Source organism: Charadrius vociferus, unplaced genomic scaffold (genome assembly GCF_000708025.1).
Source record: "Charadrius vociferus isolate BGI_N301 unplaced genomic scaffold, ASM70802v2 scaffold111, whole genome shotgun sequence".
Taxonomy (NCBI): domain Eukaryota; kingdom Metazoa; phylum Chordata; class Aves; order Charadriiformes; family Charadriidae; genus Charadrius; species Charadrius vociferus.
The window spans coordinates 2,950,769-2,962,398 of record NW_009647046.1 but is presented as its reverse complement, the minus strand read 5'-3'; the positions used below and the strand labels follow the sequence as shown (position 1 = coordinate 2,962,398).

Sequence of the window (11,630 nt, the reverse complement as noted above, 5' to 3'; positions counted from 1 at the left end):
GATCCTTGTGGTTGGTTTAGGCAGTTATTTGAGACTGACTGTTGAGCAATATAAATCTCTCTTGGCATTGAGACCTGTTCCCCACCTGCCATTCCAAGAACGTTCACTGATGCTTGTATGGAAACAGATGTACTTTTATTTGCACCTTTAGGAAAAAGACTTTAAAGAACAGCCTTAGAGTTACTTGGCTTTGGTAAGGAGGGAAGGGCAGGGAACCCCTAAAGCTCTGCAGCAACCCCATCAATACGACATTGACAGTCTGTATAGGAAAGATGGCTGTGACTCAGAACAGAGATCAGGATCTCCTCTTGAGTAAGCATTTTCCAGTGAGGCAGTCTCGCAACTCCTCTCCCTCCTTCACTTCCAGAATCTCAGGGGATTTTAAAAAAGGGTCAGCACTGTTAATGACTAACTCTGTGTAGCCAGGAAAGAAAGTGGGATTTAGCTCAGGAATTTTACTGTTCATATCTGGGAGAATGAAACCTCTACCCTCCAGCTGAGGGAGCAAATGCTTGTTGGCTTGTTGTGTAAGGCACACAACTAGGTTGGTCTGGCTCTGGGCTTTGCAGGCTCCTTGTATTTTAATTTCTGTCTCTTACTGTCTTTTATTTGCAGCTCAAAGACATGTCCTCACGTACATGGAGGATGCAGTGAGCCAGCTGCTGGAGAACAGAGAAGATATTAGTCAGTATGGCATTGCCAGGTTCTTCACTGAATAGTAAGTACATCGGGATGCTGCCAATAGGGCCAGCCTGAGGGGGGCTTTTGGAAGCAGGCAGGGTACATGGAGAATGGAGCTGGACACATGCTGATTATGTTGTGAATGCTGGGTTTCACTGGGTTAGCCAAGGGCTGCCTGAGCATGTTTCGGAAACGTGCATGGGTTTCGTACAGTTCAGTACCTCTTCTGTTACAAACATTCATGTGAAGCAGTCACTTTGGGGAATAGAGCTTTTAAAAGCGTATAGAAAACCAAATTCTGCTTGTCTTAATCAGGACTGTTAGTATGAAAAGCAGAGACCAATTCTGGTTTCAGCAGCAGTCATTCTTCCTTTTTCTGAGTATGAATTTGAACTGTTTTGTGTCCTTGTGTGCTTGTTGTCCTGTGGAATGCTTTAGCAGAATGCCTTTCCCCCTCATAACCTGCATAAATCTTTAAATAATGAACATAATAATTAGCACATATAATCTCTTCCTACTAATTTGGAAAGATTTGGGGGGGGAAGAGCTGTGTGTGAGTCTTCAGTGTTGTTGATATTGTCTCAGCTGATTGCTGTATGTTTTGCCAACTTGGTGATGTCTTGCACAATGTCTAAAACTCTTCCAGGCAGCTTCATTAAAGATCTCTTGGTAATGTGTGTGCTTGCTGTGGTTGTATATTTCTGTCTTTTGATGCCCATTTGAAAATCTTTCCTTGCTTGCTTCCTTTCTTGTTATCTTTTTCTGAGGCAAAACAATGTGCAGAGTATTTCACAACAATCTCTGCACTACAGCAGTGGAAGAGAATCTCAAAGCTTAGGCGTAGCTTGCTTTCTCAGTTGGCCACAGTTTCAGGCTTTTTTGTGGGGTTTCTTTTGTTTTGTTTTTTTTCTGCACATCAGTCTCCGTCTCATCTCCAAATGAGGTCTAACTTGCTAGTTTGACTGATTGGACAACTTGCATTATATTTTCTTGCTCCATGCACATTTTCAACTTTTAAAGAGCTGAGATTCTCCCTGTAAATGAGTAACTAAGATAAATACTGCAGCAAGTCTAAGGGGAAATTCTTAAACCTTTCCCCCTCCCCCCGCAACAGGGTAACAAGCAGTTCAAGATTAGTGTGGTTTTGGCCATCTTGGCAGACTTTTCTCTGTAGCTTATTGTAGCTAGAATGAATACTGACTTTAAAAGACCTCAGAAATCTATTTTAGAAGTAAATAATACTTGCTAAGACATGGATTTTTATAAGAAGTTTCATTTTGTTGTTGTTATTTTTTAGAAAGTAGCTTAAGCTCTCAAAATGCATTCCCTCTTTGTAGACTACCAAAGTTAAAAAAAATGCATAGTATCAGGAATGAAACTCTTACTATACAAACCAATGAACAGTATACTTCCATATTATGAGTAAGTTGCAGTGGTCACTGTTAAGTAGGGTTGCGGAGAATTAATCACAGAGAGTAGGTATTGAGGAAAAATGAAAGTACAACCTGTGCACCTGACAGGATTGGGAATCATGATACTCCATCTGATATAGGTGAGTTTCCACAGAAAGTAATACTGAGATTAGTCAGCTGAACAGATAGGCAGTAAGCAAGAGCTTAAGAAAGATAAAGAACACGACTACAATGACCTCCACCCACCAACAGGATTTCTTTACCAGAATTGAAGGCAAGGTGGCTCTGAAATACCCAGCTGAAATCACTATTCAAGCATATCTCTAGATTGGATTTGGTTTGCACCTGCTTTCAAGTTGACACCTCAGGGCCTTTTCTAAATTTCTGATCACATACACTTAAAAAATTAAATGGTGAGCAAGAGGTCTTCCACACTTTTTGAAACTGCTTGCATTGCTTCTCTGTAGTATTCCTTCGTCATGACATGATAATCATCTTCTTTTCACTTCCTATTCCACTTCTACGTTTGAAAGAATAAAAAGTAATTCAAGATCATTATAACAAACAAAACTGTCACCATAGAGCTGGAAATCATGTTTTTCCCATTTACTTTAAAAGATGTGAATTTCTACTATGGCTTTTTGTTCACACTGAGCGTTCTGTGGAGCTTCTGGTTTCTTGAAAGACAGGAAAAGGCTGTGCATTCATTTTTTTCTGCAAGTAATATGGAACTAGTCAATTTTAATTTTTTGTTTTTCTTGTATAGTATGTCTGGAGTTTAGCAGATCAAACTATGTCCCTGTACCAAAGCACAAACAGGCTTAGTAATTTTGAGAGCTGTGGAACTCTTAAGATTTGAAATGTGGGATTCTTTATTTGAAGTGGAGAATAAATGATTGGCAATACAGGTGTAGGTGGACTCAGCATACAAAGTTTCCTATTATGAAATTCCTATTATGGCATGTGCATATTTTGAAGTGTGCTGCAATTATTTGAGATGAAGGGACTTGGTATTAGGGTGTCTAATTTTCCACATTATGCTTTCCCTATTTATGCTCACTTAAAATTAGAGACCAAGCCCGGGGTTTAGAAGGCTAGCAGGTAGGCCAAAGCAAGTGACTTTTTTTTTTCCCTCAAGTGTGTATGGCATAAAATAATGACTTCTGTAACTTTTCAGAAATAATGAAGTTAGTGTGTCGAGGATGGGTGTTAGATATTCTCCAAACTCTACTGAAAAGTGCGCCCTCTGAGAAGAGTAGTGTTCCATGGACTTCTCTTGCTGGATTCACCATTCAATAGCAATCATGGCCTTTCCATCACACATTGCAATGCCCCACCTCACCATGAGTCACTTCAAATCTTTGTGCCAGTTACAATGACTATTTCTACAGATAATTAAGAAAATTTTGTTGAGGTTTAGCTTGCCTGAGTGAAATTTCAGATCTGAAGACCATGTTGTCATGTAGCTCTGTATGGATCAAGCAGTAAGTGTTTTGCAGGCAATGAGTGTTTCTAGTTGTTTCTAGGAAATGAAATTGGGTATGTATTTGTATTCCACTACTGTCCACAGCCTAGCACCGACGCTGCTGATTGCAGAGGGCTGACCTTCATCTCTACAGTTCTCCTTCCAGAATATTTTTAGTCTTCAAGGGTATTTTTTTCCTCCCACTTTATTCCATTGTTCATTTGTCCCAATCATGTGGACATCTGCTTTCAATATCCAGAGTACCTTGAGGCTACCCTCATCTGACTCACTCCTGACTCTTATAGGAATAGGGATCAATCACCCTTCTGCCAATTAATCCACATCTTTTAGCTAAATTAATAAAATTATGCCTCTCTTAGGACCAGTCTTCATTTTATAGATATGCTGAAATGCTACTGGTATTTGTTCATTACAAACCCAAGAAATCTCTGCTCTGCTTTTGAATCTCCATGAAATGCATTCTTGAAAGCCCTCTGTGTAATTACACGCTAATGCTGCTTTACTTCTTCCAGCCTAACTTCTGTGTCAACATATCTTAAAGGGACATGTTCCTCCTATACATTATTTATCATCCTGTTTTCTTGATCTTTCCTGTACTGAAGAAAAACAGGGGCCCCATGCTAATGCATTTGATCACGCAGAGGGAATGTGCATAGCATCCCACTTTATATTTTCTGGGATCTTAAAGGCAGTCTGTGTGGCAGTTTTGGTGGGTTTTTTTTTTCACTTCAGTTGGAAGAAGCAGCAAAAAAATTTTTGACCAAGAAACTTCCTACTAGTAATTTTTGCTTTTCTTCTGGGCTAACCCTTTGCTTGAAACTTTTCTTTTCCAGCTTGCCAGTAGATGTGCTACTCTGTTCAAGACTCTTTGGAAAGCTCAGAAATATTAACCAGTGATAACTTACCTTCGACAGCTTCCGATCACTTTTATAGTTTGCTTGATAAACCAAATACAAGTGAACTGGAGGCACAGGAAAGGGCTTTTTTTTTTTGGTGTATGTTCTTCTTCTAAAACACTTCTCATTTTCTTTTGTTTCTGGTGAAAAGTCCCCCTGATCACCTGCCAGCTGGAGCATGATTGAGAAAGACATCTTGCTTTTAGCTTGCAGATGCATCGCTACTTCCATTGGGCTCTGCAGATTGATGTCTGACATACCCTCTTTCTGTAAAGGATGTTTCTGCTGGCTCTAATTTGAAGTGCTCCTGCTGGATCTGGTGTGACAGTTTGATAATACTTATCTAAAAGGTGTCTGTGATGTGTGTGTGATGTGGGGGGGAGGGGTCATGGGTCAGATACTGCTTTTAGATCTGTTGTGTGCCTGGCAATTCAAAATACCAGGTCTGCGTTGTGTAGGGCCCTGTTTTACACAAAGGAACATTTGCTTTGTTCAGAGTAACAGGACTGCCAGTGCTGTATAGTTTGAGATCCTTGGATAGGAAGATGTTATCATGGTGAGAAGTATCAACTTCTAGCAATGAAAGTACCTCGTTTTCTCTTGCTATCTGGATTGGCTGGAACAATTTGTTCAAGTCATTCCTTAGGGACAAATATGATACTGCTTTCTTGGCTTTCTCTGGCAATAGCAGTGGCGCAGTCTTTGGTATCAGAAAAAACTTGTGGCTTGTTCAGTCCTGTACTGCTATACAACATTACCTAAATAAATCTGTGGAGTGAACAATGTCGTCTTTAAAATTATCTCAGTATCCTTGAGGGGGGCAGGGGAGAAGGGCCGGGAATGGGACAGATGGGATTCCCATGAGATATAAGCCTCTCACTGAAGACAACCTTAATTGGCAACTGGAAATAAGCTGAATTATCTGCTTATAAAGAGGAGAGATTCTTAGAGCTAGCTTAGATCCATCAATTATTATTATTATTTTTAATCTCTGTGTATGTAGACCGTATCATCATCATCATCTTGCTGTCATCTGGTCTGCATCTTTCCCCTTTTCGCAGTAACTTGTTCTGTCTTGTTTGCAAGGATAGTGTAAGCTCTTCAAGACAGAAATGCTATTGTACCAGATAGTGTAAGCTCTTCAAGACAGAAATTATATTGTACTGCATGTACTTTACAGCATCTAGCCTTGTAGAACGTTGTCTCTGTGCTTTGTACAATTGTAGTATAAACAGCAAAAATAGTAGTGAGAAGGTCCTTAGGGCTTTGTCAGGTTGTGCCAGTTTCCCTTTCTGAGAGACAGAGCCGTTCCTTAGAATTTGTCAGTAAGGCTGTTTGGGGGAGGGGCATTGGTTGTTGGGTTTTTTAGTGTTAGTTCTGCGTGTGTTGGTTTTGAGCACCTTACTTTGGGAGGTAACAATACTTTCAGGTTCTTGCAGAAAATGTTGATATTCTCTCTGATGTAATCTTACGAGCAATTACAAAAATTATTTCTTGTGTTCCTCAAATACTGTCAGGATTCCTACATGTCTTCTGCTCTGCAGAGAAAAAGGCAAAATTATCACACTTGGTGCAAGACTGCACTGAGCTGTGCAATTGGTATGAAGCTGCTGCTGTCAGTGACCTAGCTGCGAAGCAGCCCTTTGGGCTGAAAATCTCAGCTGGGGTAATGTGCTTGATGGTTCCTGACAGGCTCTTACTTGGGATTCCTTGATCCCTAGGGCACTGCGTAAGTGTGGTGTCTGCCTCTCCTTCACTCTTCAGTTATCAGTGGAAAGAGGACGAATATATGTACTAAGACTCAGCACTAGTGCCAGAAGCTCTGAGGAGTAGATTTTGCAGCTAATGTGAGTAAGATGCTATGAGAGAGACTTTTTCAGAGTATCTCTCCACAGAGTAGATGGATTTGCAGGACTGAATTTGTTGATAAATCTTTCTGGGGAACCTATAATAGTTATATATTTCTCCACTTGCTGAAGGACACAAAGCCTTTCTCTTAAAGTCCATTTGTTGCCTTCCAGACTTACCTCTACAGAGAAGAGTTACCAGAATGGCAGTCTCTTCTTTGTAACCTAAGTTTCTCCAACCCATATTAGAAATCAGATTTCAATACCCCCTGTCTATTGTGCATAGGGTATGCTTTTTGCACAAGGCCTGTGGAAGATTTGAGAGGTGTGGATAACTTGGTTTAAAATCATGTGAATTTTGTCCAGAACCTGTAGATCTGCCACCTGAAGCGTGATGTTTTTATTACAGAATTGCTTGACAGCAGAAACGTCATTGGTATCTTCACTTGACAGGCAGGATCTATGAATTCCTGATTTTCCCAGAGTTGTTTCTTTGTAACAAACATTGCAACAAGTCCTAGCCTGACAAATACGCTCATTGGGATGACTGCTGTTGAGTAAACAGCTGGAAAAAATGCATATATTAATGGGAATAACACACTGATTCCCACTGTAGTTTGAACATGTTGCCAATGTGTTCGAAAATGTAGAGTTTTCTTCCCACGTACTCGAGAATCTTACAGGTGAGTGGATACTTAGATGAATCCAAACCTTTGCAAAGAAATAAGGGGCAGGAGGTAGGGGTGGGAAGGTAAAGAAGCTTTTTGGTAAGCAGAACAAACTTGGAGGGCTGGTAGCTAAAGGAGCAGCATAGAATTGAACCCAAAAGACAACATTTACTATTGACACTGTGTGCGATAATATACTCCACTTAGGAAACTTATAATACTCTTCTGGTGACAGAAAAATCTGGAGGACTTGCCATAGCATATGAATGTTAGCACTTGATATCAGCACCTTGTCAGCACAGGGCAGTTGTCTATAGATAACTCTTCACTTACGTATACACTGACTTGAGCTACACTGTGCTTTTGCTATTTGAAGAGAGGCAATCACAACTTTTATATGCAGCTTGGTCAGATTACAATGTTTCTAGTATGTGTTCACTGGTGTAGTGGTGCAGTCTTTGCCCACTTCTTTCCTTTTCCTTTACATCATGGAAATTACATATTTGTTTGTGGTCTTCGTCAGAATAATTGCAGTAGAGGTGGACTGGCTACCTTATGGAGACCTTATGTAGTCGGGTGTATTTGTATTCCTTCTTACAGCCTTGAATGCTGAAATGCAACACATTTGCCATGAAGTTGAGCTTCCTTTAATGATGGTTAAAGCCAATTGCATATATGCAGTGTTGATAGCTAATAAAACTGAAAACCAGATGTTTGAAATTTTCCAAAAGCCAAGATCCAGAAACCTGGCAAATGGTAGAAGCGTTAGGATGTATATGTATCTGAGTTAATTGTGTTTGTGCTGTCTCTGGGCTAGAGTTGAATGTATTATGCTCTGTCTAGTTTTAGTTCGTACCTCTAGCATAATACTGTTTGTGCTTCCAATTTTTTTATTGCTTTTCATCATAGTTGTTAATGTTACTAGTACAAATTTGGAGATGTATACGTGATCCCAGCTGGGAGTTAAAGTCAGACTTTTGTGACATAATCCAAATGTGTAAATTTATTCTTGAAACAAGTCTGGATAATTTAGGGAGAGAGAGAAAAGGGCAAAATCCTAGGGTTTGCTGAAAATTGATCTCTCTTATCTAGATTTCTCTAGGTAATAGAGAAGTAATTTTTCTTGGTTATGTGCATTTGTGATAGAGTTTTCCCACGGTCTGCAGTTGGCAGTACAACAAAATAGGTACAATATGCAAGCCATAGCTGTTCCTAAGAAAATCTTTAAGGAGTCTACTGTATGTGTGCTCTTTGTGGTTATTTTGCCATAACTCATTTCATCAGTTGGGTATTTCGTAGTGCTCATCATATCGTTTTTAGGATGCCACAGGATCTTTTGTTTAATTTTATTTTCTCTGGCAGTCTACTTGGGTTTTATATCTGTGGTATCGGGTAGTTACTTTCTTATCCCTGTTTTTGCATTTCTGATCGCAAATCTGTTTCAGTTTGTATCCTTGTGGAAGTGAAAGGGCCTTCAAGTCAGAATTGGTGAACTATGGCAATCTTATATTACGTGTCTTCCACTGAGGAAAGGTCTGTAGTAAAGCTCACCGTGATGCAAATTAGATATTAAATTCTGAGATCACTGTTTGACAATGATCTTTCTCCATCGTTCTGGAAAACTGCTCAGCTGTGCTTGCTGAGTCACTGTATTGGAATATATAGGAAAAAAATGAGAAAGATAAATAGCGACATATCCACAACAGATGTAGTGGGACTATTTACAGTCTTTTGCATGCAAACTGCAATGTGTATATAAAGCAGTAATCTCTTTTCATGCTTGGTCACATGCTGTAAGGATTGTATTTCCTGCTGCTTCTGTAAATGTTTTGAAGAAAACTGTTTAAGTAATATGAAATTGGCACCTGGAATTCAGTAGGAATGCAGTAGAGAACAGCAGCTTTGGAAAAGCATAATAACATAGGAAGTTTGGTACCCATTCGTATTTTTTTTTCCCCCTTATATATTTTTTTTATTATTATTTTTAAGAATTACAAGGCATAGTTTTATCCTTTCCTGTTAGGAATTTCTGTTGGAATATACTGTTTCCTCCAATAAAGTTGTTGATGCCTCGAGCTGTAAGAGGACCGCTGTTGAATACATGATAGCTTCATCAATAACTATACCTTTCTCTGTATTACTAACTCATATGGTTTAGTTCTGGTTTTAACGAAGCATTTTGGCGTGAGTCCAGACTACTCTACGCGTACAGGAGATCCATTTCAGAGGAGTTCTTGGCTTCCATCTATCTAAGCTTATAAGACTTTATATTAAATTGGAGTAAAGTAGTGTAAGTTTGAGGAACGCTTTATGTTTCTCAGAAAGATCTTTAAGAAAAGATGGATCAGAATTGAAGGTGGGGTTGTTTTTTGGTCTTGTGGTGTTGGAAGGAGTTTTGTATTCATTCTTAGGTTGTAAAATGTTGTGGTGTCACAGATAATCTTGACGAGCATTTCTAATTGCCTTGCTAAGAATACGTGTGTTCCAATGTGGACAAGGCCAACAAATGTAAAACTTATCTGAAATTGGATATGTCAAGCTGTGAAAATCAGCAAATGCCTGCAGCATAAGATCCCATAATAGGATTCCTTATCCTTTATAGGATAAAATCCTGTAACTGTCACTGTATCCCCATGAATAGCAAATTGCTGAAAGTCATGTAGCTTGCCTGAAAAATGCATTTTAAAAACTTGGTTTATCTCCCTTTTCTTGAAAAGCAACAAAACCAAAAGTAAAAAAAGTCTAGTTTTCAAAAATCTGAATCTTCATAGAACCTGGGACTTTCTATGCTGTGTAGTGTTGAAACCATACAGATTCCAGAATACATTAGCGTTAGACTTGCAGTAACCTCATGTCCCGCAAAATTAATCCTACTACATATCTTCAAATAAATTAGACAAACTGTAGCTGCTTGACACTGTAGCCAAGCAGTTGTAGTGAGGAGCACGAAGTGGTTTAGCTAGGCAATCTCTAAATGCAGAGTTAGCATTAACGTCAAATGATGAAGCTTCATCTATATTAAGGAATTTTGGCAAGGTTCGTTTGTTGCCATGATGGAAATACTGGAAGCTGCTCAGTCTTTGATGTGCTATAGTTCTTGCCAAGGCAACTGAATAAGTGAGAGAGTATTAATTGTAAATTTTTTTTTCTTCTTCTGAAAGTCTCTAGTCTAATCAAGACTGAAAAGAGCCAATATGAGAACTACATGCATGGCACCAGTATTGAATCTCTTTGGAACAGTCATTAAGTTGTATTTCAGTAGTTCCTGGATCATCACAGTCATAATGTGATTGTGCTGCTACATTTTAAAATAATGAAAAGTTTAATTTATAAAACATTGAACTGTCTTACAATAAGAGATAAAGGAGACTACGTGCAGAACGGAGCAAGCAGGCCCTTACTTCTGCTTATGCTTTGGTCTCAACTTTCTGAGAAGTCACTTTGCGTTCACTCAGCATTAGTCTTTGATCTCAGCAGAACAAGATGGGTGCAGTTATTCAATAATTTTCAAATTCATACTCCTCCTGCAGTGGACGTTGACATTTTGGTGCCAAAATCCATCTCCAGCCAATTTCAATTCCATAGCTACTTCCAGAGTTGTTAGACACTGAACACTACCTTGTGTTGCTTGTATTTTTAATAGTTTCTCTTCCTTGTGACATCTTCTCACCCTTGCCACAGGTTCACTCCATGGTTTCTGTAGCATCTTGCAGCTGGTGAGTGAACTCCACAGCGTGGCAGGGAGGGCAAAAATACATCTGTTGGTTAACAAAGGAAGCCAAAGAATGGAGATCATGGCTGTATAACAATAAAACTTACGGAGGACTTGAATATCCCATATCCTCATTGTATAGAAGATTGTAGAGCAGTTTAATAAGGAATTTTCTGCTTCCCCCAAAATGTCTAGGTGGACCAGTTTGAACGAATACTAAATACATGAGCTGGAGAGTTAGCAGCTTTCTTTGTGTAGTTATAATTCTCTTTTTTTTTTTTTTTTTTAATTTTAGTATGTGGTTTTTTTGTTTTGGTTTGGTTTTTTTTAGGCTTGGGGGAAAAGGGCAAGGGCTTTTGAGGGAAGCTGGGTAGCAACTTGCAATGATCGCCATAAAACTAGTTATAATGGTATTCATGCAGCTGTCTCTGTGGTGCATGAACACTCACTGTGTTTTCTACTGTAAAAACTAAATCTCTGTTTATATCAGCAAGACCTTTCCAGACTCACTGAAACGCCATGTGGTCTGAAATAGCACCTGATCAGACTGAAAGAGTTAGTCCTGGATGATTGATGCTTATCTCTGAAGGCTTCTTTACTTTTCCTTTAAGCACCTTGGAGGGCCTTCTGCAGGGCTATTAACCATCTTCCATTGTACGTTCTTTTCCATCTTCCTGAATACTAGATTTCCCAGCTCATAACTCTAAGAAGCAGCTTTATTTCAGAGTAAAAGGGGCCCCAATATGTGGCCTATTATATCCATATCAGCTTGCTTACCCTTTTCAAACAGCTATTGTGTTTTAATAGGGCCCTGCCTGGCAGGGGGAGTCCTTAATTCCTGCTATATAAGAATGGCCAGCTTGAGTTACAGCAAACTGCAGGATGCTGCTCTGATCAAAAGGCCTCTGTTTTTAGAGATTCTCCCCCC

At 39.3% G+C, this 11,630-nt stretch overlaps 1 protein-coding gene across 1 annotated transcript in view; it reads left to right on the top strand.

Moving 5' to 3' along the window:
• The first annotated feature begins 272 nt into the window (after window positions 1–272).
• Window positions 273–11,630, top strand: part of LOC104295892 (chromosome unknown open reading frame, human C11orf49) — a 72,131-nt gene continuing 60,773 nt past the window's right edge. Inside the window, exons 1-2 of the mRNA XM_009895705.1 lie at window positions 273–312; window positions 616–718. Of these exons, the coding sequence (XP_009894007.1) occupies window positions 273–312; window positions 616–718 (143 nt within the window). The remainder of the gene's footprint in view (window positions 313–615; window positions 719–11,630) is intronic.